The sequence below is a fragment of the Gadus chalcogrammus genome, chromosome 15 (assembly GCF_026213295.1).
Source record: "Gadus chalcogrammus isolate NIFS_2021 chromosome 15, NIFS_Gcha_1.0, whole genome shotgun sequence".
NCBI lineage: Eukaryota > Metazoa > Chordata > Actinopteri > Gadiformes > Gadidae > Gadus > Gadus chalcogrammus.
In genome coordinates, this window is record NC_079426.1 from 14,591,425 (window position 1) to 14,610,213 (window position 18,789).

General features: G+C 47.3%; 2 protein-coding genes across 2 annotated transcripts in view; both read right to left on the bottom strand.

Moving 5' to 3' along the window:
• LOC130404202 (adhesion G protein-coupled receptor A1-like) overlaps nt 1-7,991 on the bottom strand; it is a 22,707-nt gene extending 14,716 nt beyond the window's left edge. The window contains exon 1 of the mRNA XM_056608846.1: nt 7,352-7,991. Within this exon, the coding sequence (XP_056464821.1) occupies nt 7,352-7,387 (36 nt within the window). The 5' untranslated portion in view covers nt 7,388-7,991. The remainder of the gene's footprint in view (nt 1-7,351) is intronic.
• Nucleotides 1-18,789, bottom strand: part of LOC130404203 (adhesion G protein-coupled receptor A3-like) — a 233,700-nt gene that overhangs the window by 164,284 nt on the left and 50,627 nt on the right.

The following is an 18,789-nucleotide window of genomic DNA, read 5'->3' on the forward strand; positions in this document are numbered from 1 at the left end:
CACACATACACACACACCCCTTTACATTATGGTGCACACACAAGCAATGCTTAAAGAAGAAGCACTTGCTCTCATTGTGGGTTTAAAAACACAGGGGACACGTAAACCTTGATGTGTGTGTGGAGTGTGTTAGTTTGTGTTTGTGTTTGAGAGTGCGTGCATGTGTGTATGCGTGCGTGTGTGTGTCTGTCTGTGTTAGAGAGGGCATAACATGGATAATTGCACTGTCCTAATCCGTACATTGCGCTAATCTTCTGACCGCCAGTAAAATGCTAAACGTCAATGAATTAATGCATTGAATAGAAAGGCCAATACCTTACACATACATGCCTCTTTTCAATGCTGTGTATTTTTCAACTGTTACACTCATCATCGCATTTCAGTCGCGCTATAATGTAACAATTGAGCTTCCAATTTGTACGCACCCAATAACAATGGTGCAGAAAAGCTAAAGCGAAGCAAACGTGAAGGCCCTCCACATTAACATGGTGTGTGGATGGAACACCAGCTCCTTATGCCTGACCGCCTGGCCTCCGAGACCAGCCCCCTCCCCTTGTTAAAACCAATAGCATCCATACTGGGCTGTCCATCTCCCATTCTCCTCGGGAGCGCCCAGTGGATTCAATACATCCTGGTTAAGTAGGAGCACAGGAAGCGAGTCGGGCCCCGGTGGGGGGTCAGGGGGGCACTCAGAGGGTCCGGAGGCCACACCACGACACCGCCTGCTTCACCAGGGCGGGGAAGAAATCCCGTTGACGAACGAAAAAAAAAAAGAAAAGCAGGAGGTGGCTCAAAGGATGGGGTGTCAAAGGTCGCTGTGTTTACAATCTGCAGCTTGTCACTTGGTCAGAGGCAATTAGGCAGGGAGGCAGAGCGGGATCGTCAGGAGGGGGAGGGGGAGGGGGAGGAGGAGGAGCGGTCTGGCTCCCTTATCAACCATTTTAGTTCAGTCCACTCTGGCCCCTAAAGGCAGTCCTTACAGAGCATCACCCGGGTGATCAACCTCCATCTGGACCAAAGGAGCCGCACCTCCATTGAAACCCAGTCCTAAGAGGATGAGAGCGTGTGTGGGTGTGGGGGGTAGGGTGGTGGAGACGGGGTGAGGGGAGACGTTGCTGTTGTAGTTGGGTGTGTTGTTGTTGCTTACAGGCCTCGTTCCAAACTCTCACTCACAAGGGTCGGCGACGGAGCTGCCCTGTCCACTAGCGAGCTACTGTTGACGCAGCGAAACGGAAAGAAAAAGAGGGCGGTGGAGCATAGGAAAGAGAGGGGGGGGGAGGGAGGAAGGGAGGGAGGGGGAGAGGGAGAGGGAGAGGGAGAGGGAGAGGGAGAGGGAGAGGGAGAGGGAGAGGGAGAGAGAGCGAGAGGGAGAGAGAGAGGGAGAGAGAGAGAGAGGAAAGAGAGAGACCCCAGGTTGGATGGAAACTGAGTGGAGTGAGAGAGGAAGAGGTGAGGGTGAGAGGCTGGAGGAGGGAAAGATTAGAAGGAGAGCAAGAGAGATGAAGGGGGTTTGGTCAGATGATATGGATAGCAGAGAGGGAAGGAGAGTCGGGGTAGGAGGCAGGGTGGGCTGAAAGCGAAGAGCAGATTCACATCGGACTGGTCAGTCTCTTGTATGTGCATCTTTCAGCAGCCTCTACTCTAGAGACAGTGTGTTTGTGTGTGTCTGTGTGTGCGTGTGAGTGTTTGTGTGGATGGCCAGTCGGTGGTGCTAGTATCTGGTGTCGGCAGCCGGACTGGGACATAAATCAAGTGTGTCAGTTGGCTTCTGGTCACATGCTGCACAGCGGGGTAGCTTATTCTTTTTAATCTACTGTGACCCCACTTGTCATCTCTAGATGTGGCCCGCCTGTGTGCACTGGTGTGTCTGCCTCCATTTGCGCCACGAGCTACAGCAGCCCCAGACCCATACTCGAGTGTCGTTTTCTTGTTTAGGTTTTTCACGTTTGTAACTTTCACCGTAGCTCACCCGTTGACAACAACGACTCGGTATCGACCGCATCATCAAATCACACCACCTGCGATGGTATCGTTGTCATAACGACACAGCGACTGTCAGGGCGGACGTGTTTCACATCAGGAACCCGCGCAGTGTTCGGCCCATAAAGACGCCGCTGATGTTTGGCCATCCAATTAATCAGGAGCTGTAAACAACATCCAAACGGTGCACCCGTTGAATAGCCCATTAACTCTCCTTCGTTGAAACGTTCCACTGAGTGATCCCCACGGACACACACACACACACACACACATGCAGACACACACGAAAGCCGCCACGTGCAGTCACACAAAAAATCACACACCCTCCAGACACACACACGCACCAAAAACACACAGACAGACACACAGACATAACCACCCACACCAGCCAAACACACACACACACGTACTCACGTACACACACACACACACACACACACACACACACACACACACACACACACACACACACACACACAGAGACAAACACAAACACAAAAAAACACACACACACACACACAGTAGCACAACATTATTCTGCTGCAAGCAGCACCATATTCTAATCTGTCATACTCTGACCTGCGAGGAGGATCCAGCATTTGAAAGACCATTTGTTAACATAATGTAGTTTATAACTAAGCTCAAAAAGGAGGTTGCAACACTATGGAAATAAAATGGATGTCGCGGATCCACATCCACAGAATAGAGGGGAAGAAGAAATTAGGGCGGGGGGGCGAGGGTGGTGGGGGTGCCGGCGGTGCGTATTGGCTAATTCCAGCCAAGCAAGCGCAAGACTGTTGATAGCTGAGATAAATGGTGGGCTGCGCGCTCTGAACTCATTAGTCAGGAAGAATACGATCTGCAATGCATGTCGACTTATTGGCCGCCAGCGATGTGGTATCAGGGGGGGTGGGGGGAGGCTGACATACTGAATGATCCTACCCCTCTCCCAACTCAAGACCGAGTCGAATGCTTCCAACAGCCGTCAGCAAACCCCATGCCAGAGAGGGGGAAGTATGAGGGAAGGGAACGACAAAGGGAATAGCTTGGATAGTGGAGGCAGTAGATAGATTTTTTTTTACTAACACACATGCACACACACAAACATACACACACACACATACGCCAATCTGCTAAACCGGGACACAGCCCTACTCCTTAACCTCTCCCCCCTAACAACAACGATATTATTGTTGCTGTATAGAACAAAAAAAGAGTCTTCTAAAGTGCACAGTATGAAGTCTCAGAAGCAGAAGAAATCAGAACGGGGCCCCGGGTGGAACCAATGCAAAACACCTAAAAACAAAAAAAACACAAGGAACCTGCTTTTGCTCATGGGCAAAATATAAGCAGTAGCAGTGTGCCGTGATGATGTTAGCTAGGAGCTCAGCCAAAAGCGCACCCCGCTAATGAGGAGAAAACATAACTTAGAGAGAACGCCTTCTTCGGAAATATAAACAATATCTAGCGGCAAGTCTCAGTAAATGCGTTCATATATATTCATTGCAAATGAGACGGGTAGTCGACTCGCAGTTATTTTCCACCAACAACAAGTTTTCTGCAAATTACCAGTGAAAGAGAATAAAAATGGCCGAACTCCGAAATAAAAGAAGAAAGAATCGCAAAGTAACGATCAACAGAGAGCTCATCTCGGATAAACCCCCTCAAAGATGCCTCCATGCCTCACCCCTAATGTGCTTTGTGTGTGAGGGGCTGGAAGGGATGATGTACCAAAGGAAATGGACGTGTGGGGTCGAAGTAGTGTTCAAAGTGGTGCCACTGTCTGCGACCCATTGAGAGCCAAGCAGCGCTGTATGTCAGAACTAAAGACGCTTCATCCGTTGTTGGCCGCTTGAAGCGTAGCCCGGAGCCAATCTACTCCCCGTGCGCGGGCAGCCATTATACTTTAGCCGCTGAGTGTTTATATGGAGGCTACGAAGCTCGAGTGCAGATCACCCAATCTGTAGCAGTGCGATGTTAAGAGTTAATGCCCATAGTCAGCTCCTAGGGCTGCATACCAAGTCATGTATGAGCGTGCTCAGCTGCGTGGGGGTTGGACATGAGGACAGGCTGCCCGGGAAGGAGAAGCAATGGCGGACATTAATAGAAGTATCGGATGGGCGAAAATTATAGAGCTGTTGTTTCTAGCTATCGATTGTGAGTTTGTACGAGTGTATTTGTCGGGTCGAACTACGAAAACATGCTCCCACAGTAAGAGAGTGTTATCTGTCATCTAAGAGGCAAAACTACTCGGAATATATGGCGTAAAACACAGTTTTCGTGCGTCAAAGGTTTTCTGACCGGACTGGCATTTTTCGCCCACCTTTTCACCTTCCCCACGCAGTTCATTCACTGTTTCAGTTAACGCCTTTTCTTAAGCACACGTCCGGACACCTCAAGCCAACTGTGGATTACAAGTTCACAACAAAATATCAGAGCCATCGTTTTCATTATGCCCATCGATAAAGAAACAATAGTTTATCTTATGAGCTCTCTTTTCAAAGATGGAAAGGGCCAGCTTAGTTCAGACAGTAGGCCTAAACCTACCGCCACGCCGACCTACCGCTGCGAACCTGACCTCCCCTCTCTCCTCCTGCTAACAGCGCTATGTGCAACATTCCGCCTCCAACCACCCTTGAACATTGACGATTCCTATCTCACTTGTTACGGAAAATAATTCCTTTAAAACCCAGGGAGTACATCATGCATATCTCCACCGAGATGTAATCTCGCTTAGCCCGCCTGGCTTCCGCTTGAAAGTTCACAGAGGTCTGAGGAAGATTTGAGCACAACAGTTGGAGCCTTGAAAGAGCAGAGACACAGTGACGATGCTGAATATGGTCCTCTGCTTTAAGCAGTGTTTAATCAAAGTCAAGCCACAGCACAATGTGTGATGCAGAATACTCACACAAACACGAACACTCATGCACACCCTTAAGCTAAGAAAGCTGCTCTCTCCCTATACAGCATATTTGTTAAGGAATTTACAGTATATGCACTCGGATGGCCTTTGTTATAATTGGGCAGAGATGGGAAAAAAACGGGTTACTTGTTCATCCCTCAGCCTCTCCTCCCTCTCCCTTTCTCTCTCTTCCTCTGTCTCTGTAAAGGTCTGCTCATGCATGAGGAATCGTCTCGAGCAGTCCAACAATCAAGGGCAGAGATGTCTGCTTCAACAGTCATTCATTACCACCTTGCGGACCAGCCATTAGGCTGCCATGGGGACAGGAAGGGGGGAAGGGGGAGGGGGCACATGACAGTTAGGCACACACACAAACAAAAATACAGAGACATTTGCATGGGTGGGAGGAGGGGGGTCGTGTGAGAGGAAGCTGAGGGCTGACCGATGAAGAGCTTGAGAAGGGGCTAGAGAGAGAAGGGCAAAAAGAGAGAGCGGGAACTGTCCAAGGTGCTAAAAGTAGCTGACGTTGTGACCCTGTATCCTCCCCACCTCAAACGTCAGCGCGCTTTAAACCTGCCTGTGTCGCAGCGGTGGCGGAGAGCCCCACTGTCACTTTCACCTTCAGCAGAAAACTCACTGCAGATAGCCGGCGGTATTCATGAAATGTCCAGGCCACCTCTCCCCCTCTCAAAATGAAAGCAGCATAATCCTCCTCTCAGTGCAGTTCAGTTAACCCGTGGTGTGGTGCCAGTGATTTGGGATTCAGTCCACAGATCCAGGCTCCGTTTCACTGTCTCATGCCACCGACTCAAAAAAGAAGATGACGAGAAAATTGCTCGTTAAAATATTTTTTAAATCCAAACTCCTACAGCTGGATTCCAGCCCTGTGGGACAGTGGCATTGGCTTGTGACACTATTTGCTAATCATCCCCACTCAGTTGCGCACAGACAAACATACACATAGAAACACACACACACACACACACACACACACACACACACACACACACACACACACACACACACACACACACACACACACACACACACACACGCACACACACACACACACACACGTGCACATGCACCCACACACACATGTGCAAACGCATTAATGGTTTGCCAAAGCCTGTATCGTGCCTGTGGGCTTTCCTGTCTATTGCTTTGCATTCTTGTCTTGATTCATTTATATGTTAATGCTTGCGCAGATCTTGTGCTTGTGTTATGGTGAATTGTGCTTGTATGGAAGCAGCACAGCATGGATTCTTAAATAATGAGGTCTTGTTTATAATAACATTACGTCTGATTCCAAAGGCAAGAATCAGTTAGATTGATCCTTACATGACATGGAAGAAGAAGTTATATTCTTTGTTACCATGTTCACCCTCTATCATCAGTTTTCGATATTCTGTTGCACAATTCAGAGTTTGGAAGTTGCCTTTATATTATTTCACATTCAGACCACTGTCAAAGGCAGAAACACATATCCCTTTAACTGTCGTCAAAAAACAATTTTCAGTCGTCCAGTGCCACAGTCACACATGCAGACATCACAGCTTTAGGTAATGTTATGCAACAGGTCATCAAGTAACAACCTTGAAGTAACGGACTCCAATAACGGACTGTTCAACCGTGGATAGCGTCGACGGGGGAATGATGTCACGAATCCGTAAATAAGGGTCCTATTTTTCCCGCGCACTGCAGAGACCAGGCGGGTGTGGTGACTGCATTAAAAATAAGAGACCCCTAAAAAATGTCTTCGAGGCATTGTGTGTAGTAGACATTTTCGAGGCGGCACCTACTCCCTATTTTCAATCACCCTCTCTCCCAACACCCCTCCCCCAGCACGAACGTGCCCTGAAGTTCAAATCATTAATCTGTTGCCACGTCCATTTACAAAATTGCCGATCTCGCTTTGAGTCTCGCGCTGACAGCCACAAGGTGCCAAGTGACGGTGTGCCGTTGAGCGCGTCTCCCCAGCACCAGCCTGGCTACTAAACGGGGCTACACACGCACGCACGCACGCACACACACACACACACACACACACACACACACACACACACACACACACACACACACACACACACACACACACACACACACACACACACACACACACACACACACACACACACACACACACACAGCGCTACAGCCTTGCTGCTGCACAATGGCACCATGTTACACATATGCTTCTCCACCTGATAACCTCTTAGTATTCCGAACACACAGCCCACTTTGTGGGGGGAAATCTATGCCGGTTTCTCCCCCCCCCCCCCCCCCCCCCCCCTGTATACCGGTCTCTTCTATGCGGCTTTTCGAGCCGAGTCTCGTTCATTTCATACGAGAACGACAACAGCATGGCAAATCAGCTCAATACAAAAAGAAAATGCAGGTAAATGGCAAGTGGAATCACAGCGGTGGCATTTCCAGAACAACACTCGCATGCTCACACGGATAACTGACCTCCCAGTCTAACGAATCCCACTCTTCGGTAAACATCCGGAGGATTTCTGTTCATCCAAAAGCGTACTAAGCGCGGCGGCTGTACGGAACGACTGAGCGGTGTAATGCCATTGCGCCTTTAGTATTATCCTCATTAAATCAATTTCAACAGGGCACGTCGTCGAGGAGAAGGCATTTGCCGGAAAAAAACGTTGCAAGAAAACGCCGAAGCCAACTTTACAAAAAAAAAAGAGCCGGAATAGATTCACGACGCTACTATGGTCGACGATCGAAGGTTGTTTTTTTTGGGATAGTCGACGAGGATTGGACCAATTAGCGCACCACTGGCGCTCGCGGGCGAATCGCTACTGACAAGCGCTACTTTCTATCGAGCATCGCTTCGATCTCAGCCGCCGCTCAGGGAAGAGGCGGCAGACTACACACCACGCAACTTCTCCGGTCCGACACGCACGGGGAGGGAAAGGATCGTATGGCGTATATATTCCACATCCAAAGAGAGAATCCCACCAAACGCGAGGGGGTGATCACCAAAAAAATAAATCCTTCCCCTCTCCAACCAGAGGATAATCAGGCAACCAAAGAAAAAAAAAAAAAAGACCCAGCAATAATTGCTTCTTCTTCTTCTCGGAGCAGCACGTGACCCACGTCTGTTCCTTTGTGGGAAAAGGGATGCATTTGATCCATTATAGCACCAAGCAAGATAAAACAGCTAAGAGGTTTGGGACGTTGGGGTGGGGGGAGTTTAGATATCTCACAAAGTGTGCGTGTGTATTTGTGTTAGTGTGTGTGTGTGTGTGTGTGTGTGTGTGTGTGTGTGTGTGTGTGTGTGTGTGTGTGTGTGTGTGTGTGCGTGCGTGCGTGCGCGTGTGGGGAGGGTCGGAGAAGGATGTTTTTTTCTCTCTTTTCCCTCGATAGAGTCTACTCACCATTAGCACAGCAAAGTTATTATGATGAGTGCAATGAATGGTGGTCGTGTTGCCCGCGGAGCCAGTTATGTGGCACCCCTCTGCCCGCCAACCACCGTGCCCATCGAGTAGGTCGAAATCCCAGTAGGCGGCAGTGGGGTCTACACCCAGTGCGAAGTGCCTGAGATTAATGGTAACGGATTGCACGGCGGTTCCGAGGATGCACCCATCTGCAAAACAAAATAAAACCAAACAATAAATAAACAAGTCAATGAGAGCAACACATGGAAATAAGGTGAAGGAAGTGCAGCGGGGGAAAGTGTGTGGGTTTGATATGCTAAAAAAAACAACAGTGGGAGACGCAGAGCCTTAGACATACAGTCGTCTCATTAGTAAAACACACACACACACACACACACACACACACACACACACACACACACACACACACACACACACACACACACACACACACACACACACACACACACACACACACATTACGCGTGCATGACCACATGGATACAGTCACGCGTGCACAGTGCACATGTCGTGTTTTGCCTTTATGCAGATCACAAACACATACATAATATCCGCCTCACGTTGTTCCAGTCAACACGCCGGCACCACACTTCGCTATACTGTTGTTTTTTTCCGGCTTATTAACACGCAATACAAAAGAAAATGAGTATGTCTGCTTCCAATCGGCTGCGTAAATTTAAATTTCCCCGACAGCATAGCAGGCGATATCGAGTCAACATCAAGGGTCCATATCAATAACTACAATGTTTAAAAACAAAGTTGCATTACAGTGCACAAAAAACCGCGTTGCATCAATGATGTCCACATTTAGCCCAACAGCAGATTGACGTAATATCCATTCGCTAGAGCAAGCATGTTGTCTGAGCCGCTCGTGCAGCGTTGACATCACACACGCACAACATGATGATAAAAATGGATTTCCCCCCCTTACCTAATTTGGTGAAAGCAACTGGTGTTGAAACGCTCCTACGTTTCCCGTCATCTGCAAGATTTGACGAATTCCCCGTGCAAGGGAAGAGTTTCCCATTGCGAAAGACAATAAACTGCAGCTTGCAAGTGGAGTTATCAACAGATTGCACCGCGGAGGAGACAGGCGGAGCAGCCAGCGGTACATGGATCGAGGCGACTGCCACTGAGTTCTGCGGATGAAACAAAAAAAAGAAAAGGGAATAAAAATTAAATAATGACACAGATGTGTAGGGGAGGGGAGGGGGCGAGGTTGCTCTATTAGAGAAATACTCTCGATTTGGCGTTTCTCGCCTAAGACTGAACGGAGAGACCTGAAGTGGTCAGGGAACGAGCATCACGCGGTAGGTTTAAAGTGCTCTCTGCGCCTACTTGGTCAGGCGCCCTGCCGCAGAAGGGGAAATGGTTCCTACCATCTCAGCTCGAGGGCACATCAACACCGCGGCTTGATTTAAAGAGACAACCGGTCTGACTTTATCTTCTTCTGCCATCTATAAACTCTACACGAAATATAATATATATATATATATATATATATATATATATATATACATGCATATATATATACATGCATATACATATATATATATATATATATATATATATATATATATATATATATATATATATCCCATGTATATTTTCTGTGTGAGGCTTCATGGAGAAGAGGGGCTTCAGAAGGAAAGCATTGTTCCAGGGCTGTATGTGTTGAACACATTGAGCTGCCCTGAACTTAAGACTCAGGACCAACAAGCACACAAGAGGTCAATGCTGCCTGTTAAACTATAATGCCATGTGTTTATATTGAAATATAATCATGGTACATATTGTCTGTACAACACTTTTTGCATGATTCTTCAATCCTGAGCGAGGAACTTTAAAGGTGCCCTTACATCGTTGGGGATAGCTCCCACAGCCGTTTACCAATCAAAGATAATGTTGATGATTCACGCTCCTTGTCAACTCAGTCAGTTGCTTGTTTGTTTTTCTGGCTTCACTCTCATCATCCTCCACCGTGAAAGAATCAGCACTTTAAACTCGGAAGAGGAGAGAGTGAGTGTGTGTGTGTGTATGTGTGCACGAATATCTGTGCGCACGTGCGTGCGTGTGTGTGTGTGTGTGCACGTGAAAGTGTGTCTGTGTGTGTGTGTAGGCTTTATAGCAATGCATACGCCCACAGCATGGCCTTACATCGTTTAGGGTGCAGTCTCTAGAGGCGTAAAACGGAACAATCCCGTCTTGGCAGAGTGAAGCAGCCAAATTTGTTAATCGTGTGGAACGCATGCTCCTCTCTCGCTCTCTCTCTCTCTCTGCTCTGAATGATGCGACCATAGCGGAATAGCGTCACCCGGGCCATGTCCCCGCCCCTCACCCTGGGAAGGGGCGGCACCCAGCCAGAGGAGCAGGGGGCTATCTGGATGTTCCATCCCCCCATGTGTAAAGGGACACACTCGGGGGGGGGGTTGGGGTCTCTCCGGACCACCACAGCCCCCGCCTGCTGTGTAATGGAGCCACCGGTGGCTTCACTGTCTGGGGTTTGTTAGCCGTCGCTTTTTGCATCGACTCAAACTTGGAGAGCAATTGATTTTCACTCTGCCGCCATTTCTCTGCATGTGTGCGTTTTGTGTGTCTGTGCGTACACGCACGTGTGTGTATAAGCACATGTGCAAACACACATTGCCAGTATCTAGGTGAACTGGATCCACGGTGAAGTGGCAGGAGGGAAAAAGAAAGAGAAACCAAAGCCGCGTTAAGATTTATGTCGCTCAGTTTATTTTTCCCATGTAGGCTCTCATTCAGAAGCCACCCCGAGACGGGGCAGCGGGGGGGGGGAGAGAGGTTGAGAAGATTGCTGCCTTGATACGGTGCTTGATGCATGAGCGCCACAGAAGTGCCTCCACACTTCTGAAGAGCGGTTTTGATCTTATTCGATCTCTTCTCATTGTGAAGGCTCGTGTCCGGTCGACCTCGCCACAACACAACTCACAGCCATGTCTCGCAATCGCCTTCTCCATCTTCCATCCCCCTTTCATCCCTATCTCATCAAAGGGACAGGCACCCCCGAAAACACACGCTACCCCAACACCGCCGCTCGGGGTCGGGGTCCCCTGAGTGAGGAACTAGCTACAATCCCCCACATCCACCCGCGTTAAAGAAAAAGAACGAAATCTCCCATAAACACTGCATCAGTAGCACAAGGGACCTGAAACCAGCTGATTTAGCTGGTTGTGACACAGCCGTTTGACACCCCATCCCCGCCCAAAGGCCCTGCCCTTCAGGGGATGAGGTATGCTATCCCCTTGGCAACCATAATCAAACTCTCTCTCTCTCTCTCACCTTCATAAGCAGCCCTCCCTTGTTTTTCCCCAGCACTCATCGTTGTTTTCCTTGCAGAGGGCACCCAGCTGAATGTCAGCAGTCACCTATCTCGGTCGCTTACCGCACACATCCTGCAGTCCCACCCTCTCCATCCCCCCCCCCCCCTCCACGAGACACCCATACCACCCATCACCCACCAACCCCCTCCCACTGCATCCTCCCCTCTCTCCCCTTGCCTGATCCTCACCGAAGTGCAGAAATGTGCAGTCGCCTGACGATGGAAGACCTCTGGGGGAGGGGGGGGGGGGGGGGGGGGGAATTCGACAGCACCAACTTTAGTTCTCGACCCCCAAAGGTGATGGAATTGGAAGCCAGAGTAATCTTTTTTTTTGTGTGTGTGTGTGTGTGTGTGTGTGTGTGTGTGTGTGTGTGTGTGTGTGTGTGTGTGTGTGTGTGTGTGTGTGTGTGTGTGTGTGTGTGTGTGTGTGTGTGTGTGTGTGTCCACACGCCAGTCAAGATCATGGGATCAATCCATTCAGATTTGCTGGTGGGTGTGAGAAGTGCCCAGCCGTACAATGACATCATGAGGGCCTTCACTCGGTACCTCCGCGTTAAAACACTGCTTCCCCGCCTATCAATTAAGGATTGATTGTCAAAATTTCAAACCTGCAAGTGCATTTCGTTTCTGTTAGTGGGATTGTACATGAAAGCAGTGAATAATGCCTTTTTCCCCCAAATTAAACAAGAGCCAGTAAATTGGCCTTTGTAAAAGCTGCTTGCATTTGAATATGTTGAATTTGAATATGTAAGCCTTAAAAAAACTAACAGATTTTGCCCAAAAGCGATTGCCTGGGTTGAGGCTTAAAGAACCTATCCACTCTCAAGTGTTTCCATGACGTACAGGGAGAAATTAAACACACGCGGTTGCCATGCCAACAGGCTTTCCATTTTACTATGCACGGCGTGTTGGTGTGGAGGGTGAGGCAGGGGATGGAGGGGGCGGGGGGGTGTATGGGTGTATGTTGGGGGCCATTAGAACAGATTTAAGAGGGTCGTAAAGTACACCAGTCAGTTAAACATGGCTCAGACTTCACCGTCAGAAACACTTCCCCTCTGCCAGCTCGAACAGCAGCTCAGACACTGTGGAGACATGGTGGTGTGTGCTTGTGTGTGTGTTGTGTGTTGTGTGTTGTGTGGTGTGTGTGCATGTGGGTGTGTGTCTGTGTCTAAAGGAGGCTGTGGGGATAGTGGTGGTAACAAGAGATTTTGATTGGTACACATGAATATTAAGGAAGATGGGAATTTGAGAATCGTTGCAAAACATTAACCCAAGAATACATCCAAAAGTAATTGGTTTAATCAAAGCTGCAGTCAATAAAAATGAATGAATACAAATATGTGAGTTGGCAATGCTTGAAGATGTTGGCTGCAGTGTTATTGATTCAAAGCCCCAAAAGAGGCAAGTATGAGATGAGAAAACATCTGATATTGGCTCTGTTTTAAATATGGGCTTTCAGCATTTTGAAGTGAGGTTCTTCCAATTATCTGTGGGTTTGCGTACAATATTTGTTGCTAATAGACTTTTTCCTCAGTCTCTTAGAATGATAATTAGATGATCACATAATTACACAGCATGTGGACAACAGAGACCAATATTAACAATGACAGAGCATGCATGTATAAAGTTCATAGTATTATTTTTAACATATTTATTTCTTAGAATCATTGGGAAAATGAGTTGTTTAACTATTAATGTAAATATTAAAAAACATACTCAATTAAAAATGTCCCTTCATATTGTGAATCCAAAAGCGATGTTTCCATTCATTATTGCATAGTTATTGCATTAAAATCTTCAAAAATAGAATGAACATTATAGGCTATTTCGTCGCCAGAAAAACGAATTCAAATCCTGAAAGTTTTTCCCCAATTCATCGTCAACATCGACATTCCGATCTCAGTTCAAAGCGTCAAGATAAGAGTAGAACTTGGGGTCAGCTCATTCTGTAGTCAAGATTACTCACGTTGGAGTGTATATCCTTGAGTGTTTGTCTTTTGGTACAATTATGGCCACACAAAACATGAATGCAGCGCTTTCACGTTGGCAGAAGAAATAATAGTTGCACTCTGTCCAACATTCGGATAAGCACGTCAACCAATCTGAATCAGCTGCTCCTCCGGGTTCCAGATATGAATGAGCTTGTCAACCAATCACAATGCGGCTACTCCTCTGGGTTCCAGATATGGATGAGCTTGTCAACCAATCAAAATGCGGCTACTCCTCTGGGTTCCAGATATGAATGAGCTTGCAGAATATGAGTGTGGTTGCTGCTACGCCCCACGACATTCATATTCACCTTAAAGGCAGGTAAGGGATCGGCTTCCTGAGGGGAAGCTAGAGCGATGCAGCTCTCTTATATCTGCTTATATATTTATTTGTCAGTTATGCACATTTCACTGTGTCCTTTTGATGGGTTTCTAAGTGCTTGGAATATACGGGCAAAAATATTTTGTGTTGGCGTTAAGTTGTGGAAATTATGTGATTCCTTGCGGCCGTGGGTGGGGGGATTTTCTTCATGTGATGTCAGGCAGCTGAGGTTCCAACAGTGAATAAATAAGAGACTTTTTGTTATGGTTGAGTGAGCATTTCACCCATGAATTGCCCTTTTTTTGGAATGTGCCCAGATCTTGTTTTCCTATCCCTGTCACATCTATCTCTGTCTCTCTCCCTTCTCTCTTTCCCTCTCTCTCGCTCCAGGGCTGTTGGGCAGGATTAACGGGGAGGTCATTTGGTTGCAGCATAACAGTTGGCTATCGTGGTGAGAATGTAAGCTAGGGGTGGCCAGTGGCCTGGGGGCCCTCAAAGGTGCTAACTGGGGGGATGTGGGGTCTTCTCAGTTTGGACAGCTTCGTGGAGGGAAACACAGCCACACAACAGACCACCGTGGTAAACCAAACACCCATGAATCATTTATTCCACCCTCAGTTTCCCTCGTTTGAAACAGGAACAAGAATGCATGGATGAAGCACATGATTAGTTTGTTCATGAACTGAACCTTTACCGATTCAAAGCTGCATGCGACGGTGACGCAACATCAGTGACGCGCCATGAAACATCACTGGTTCATCTGATCAGAGCTAGCTGTGAGTCCCTGTAAGCGCATCATAAGGTGTGCCGCGTTCCAGTTCAACATCATGATCAAAGTGGATCTTAATTTAAAAAAGAGGAGTGAAACCCTGAAGGACGCACAGGGGCGCTTTTGCAGAATGTCCTTTCAGATGCATGCCTGAGTTGGAGATTAATGTGAACTGCTGTGCACGGCATATATTGAATCATTCAATTACCTCCCAGTGTCCATTTGATGTTCCCTGTGTGCCGTGTTTACCACACATGTCTTTATTGCGTGGGATGGGAGCCTGCTCGCCCAAAATTGCAGTCATTTGTGCCATCCTAACGGGTGGCAATTCCAGTTGCATGTAGCGTCTATAATGCATTACCGTTAAGGGCTCACAAAGGATCAAATCCTACAAAACCCCTCCAAATAATAGGGACCGATGAACCATCTCCACGGCAACGAGGTACTTAATGGTAAATGCATGAACCCAGCCATGCCTGTCACACAAAGACAGACGTGTCCACGTGTGTACATGGTGGCCAGCAGCCCTCTGCATGATGCATTGAGGTCATCATCAGGTGGTAATAACCAGTGAGACCCCATGCTCCTCAGAGCGAACCTCTCTGTTCCCTGTTCACGATTCAGTGGCCAGGAGGTATAGCCAGCGTTCAATTCTTTCTCTCTTTTTTTTTTTTGTTCAAGTGTCGCCATGGTAACCGCGGCACACGAAACTGCGTGACTTAACAATTTCCTCTTGGCCCCACCGGGAGAGGAGAGGGGATGATGGTGGGTGGGTTGGGGTGGGTGGGGGTCTCCTTATTCGGGACCATTACATGGAAACTGAAAACATGAATATGCATGAGCTGTGTGAACCGAGGTGTAGGTTATTCACCAGGTGGCTCCCCGGCTGAACCAATGTGTTCCAGGATGTTTTTGGAAGCCGCCTGCCGCAAAACCAACACAAAAATTAAACCATCAAACTGTCAGGGTTGCTATCTGTTTTTTTTGCTTTACAGTGAACCTGATTTAATATTCATGTGTCGAGCACTGAGTAAATATGATATTTCATTGAAAACAAGATACCGCTGCTTACAGTGGAGGTCTGGGGATATTTGCATATTAATGCTGGAGTGTCATCTTTTTTTATGGTTTTATCCGAAACACACACACACACACACACAAACTTATTCAAACTAGGATGGATGAGCAGTGTGACAGAGGTTGCCCTCTGCATGGCAAAGATATGTCTAAGAGCAGAGGGAGGAAAAGAGAAAGAAACAGAGCTTTGCAGATGAATCTTACACATGCACACGCTGACATGCATGCACACACACACACACACACACACACACACACACACACACACACACACACACACACACACACACACACACACACACACACACACACACACACACACACACACACACACACACACACAAAAATTCTAATCAACTCAGCCTCACGTCTGCAGTGCCATCACTGTGTTTGATGGAGCCACAAGTCAACTGGTTCCAGCCAGGCCTCATGGCGGTGAACAAACCCAGGCACGTGCACACCAACAGCAATGCGCATGCACACACACACACACACACACACACACACACACACACACACACACACACACACACACACACACACACACACACACACACACACACACACACACACACACACACACACACACACACACACACAGGAACCTGTCAGCCAGCACCGTCAGCTATCAGCTCTAGTGAGGAACTTGCAAAGGTAAATCAGTTCTACAGCCGGGAGTGTAAAAGCTGAGACACAGTAGTGAAGGCAGCACGCGATAACAGTGTGTTCACGATTACCCTACGTTTTTCCCCATGGTGTTCGCTGCACCGAGCAAATTACTTATACCTAATATAATATTCATGTTAATGTGCGGAGCCCTTGTATCAATCCAGGTTTTGTCTTAATTAACCTGTTGCTGCTTGTGTGTGTGTCATTTACATGGTACGATGGCACGGTTTGTTTAATCTAAGCAATTATTTTCTTTTAACAAAAAGCTTTCATCGATTAATGAGGAATCAAGTCTAAATTTCACCGGCGCGAAGAGCTGGCAAACACCAGTCATCATTTTGTTTTCTTTAAAAGGTGACACATTATACCACTAGGTGTGATTAGCCGTTACAAGCCGTTTTCAACTTTGCCTCTTCTGACATCACAAGTGGGCGTGTCCACCTAGATGTATGATTGAAAGATGAGCAACGTTTGAAAAAGCAGATTTTCAAAAAGGCTTGTACCGGCTAATCACACTTACACCTGCTGGTATAATATGTCACCTTTAAGCTACCATTTGTATGGTCTAAATCTGGCAAACAATTTTCTGCTAATGGTCGTTCTGTCTTGCGTTTGAACCCTTTGAGAGAAGCGGAGGACATGGGGGAAGGAGGAGATCTGGGTACCAGGGTGAGGGGAAGGGAGACATAATAATAGCAGGGCCAAGTGCTGTGTATTTATGGCACATTGTTAGCATATTAATCCGTAGCCACTAATGGGGCTGGGGCTACACGAAACCAAACGGTAATGGCGGGTAACGGTCATCTTCATCACATCAGTTGGATTACAGAATGAAGAGCGGTGAAACAAACTGCCCAGCAGAACGTTCATTACAAAATCTGTTTGTTTTTATTGCTAGAGTCATAGTATATATCCAATTCCAATCAGAGCAAAGTGATGTTGTAAAGCATTGTTTTGGAGTGTGTGTGTGTGTGTGTGTGTGTGTGTGTGTGTGTGTGTGTGTGTGTGTGTGTGTGTGTGTGTGTGTGTGTGTGTGTGTGTGTGTTTTATTTGTATAGAGACTTTTCAATTAGGGAGTGTATTAACGGTGTTTTACAAAATATACACATAAACCGTGAACATTGGACCATGAACAGCCTTCTTTTGTGCATGGGCGGCAGATAAAAAACAAATTTAATTTTACTTCTGGCAACAACCACAACAACAATAATAACACAATAAATAAGAATAAAAATAATCATACGATGACTAATGACACAATTATATTCATATTCATATTTCATACATTTCTAATAAAAAGACAATTGAAAAATCAATTGTTCAGCTGTAGACAAAACAATCCCAAAGTTAAGCTATGCAAAAGGTTCTGGAGGAGAAGACTGCTGTTACGACATGAGACAGGGACAGATGTTATATTCTCCTGTCACCCTTCATTTTTCCCAGGAACCTGGCCGAATGGTGGTGAACATACGGGAGCTACGGTATGGTATTGGCTGGTGATTTGGCTTTTGACTGTTGCAAAGGTAGTGACATTTGTATCGGGATGGCGTGGGCAGTCAAAATCTCTTTTTTTCAAAGTGTTAAAGCAAGGCACTCAGAAAGAAAAACCTTCTCACTGCCAGGGTATAAAGCCACATTTAGCTAGCACCAGGAATCGGTGGTTTAAGTACAATATAGCACTAATGGATGGCACATACAGCGTATATCCAATTTTCTTTTTCATTTACTTTTATCTTTTAACAGGGACATTGCTAGAGTCATCACTTTATATCCCATTCAGTTCAGAACAAAGTGAATGTTGTCAACCATTGCGATTTTTGTGTGTGTGTAAATATGTGTGTGTGAGTGCGAGTGTGTGCATGTGTGTCTGTGCATGCGCGTGTGCCTGCTTGCCTCCATGCACGTATGCATGCATGCGTGCGTGAGAGAGATCTAGAAACTGTGAAGATCAAGGACTAGCCTATAGGTCAGCCAGGGCAGGATTTACAGCATCACTCCGGGGCCTAAACGCACATCCCTTTAATCGATGGTTGGCCATTACCATAGTCCACCCTGCTACTGAGGCTGCTTCCGCCCCCACCCTCTCCGCCCCTCCCCCTATTGCTCCCTCACCCCCCTCTACCACTACCACTGGATCAATGGCCTGTCCCTTCAGAAGAAGCCCACCACAGGGTAACCAGCGGAACCACGACCAATAGGCCCTTACACTCCCTCACAACTGTCCTGAGGGGGGGAAGACGCCATCTTGGTCTTACGAACACAGACCTCAGGCTGAAAGCAAAAGAACAGGGGCACACAGGTGTGGTGCCGGGAGTTTATTATC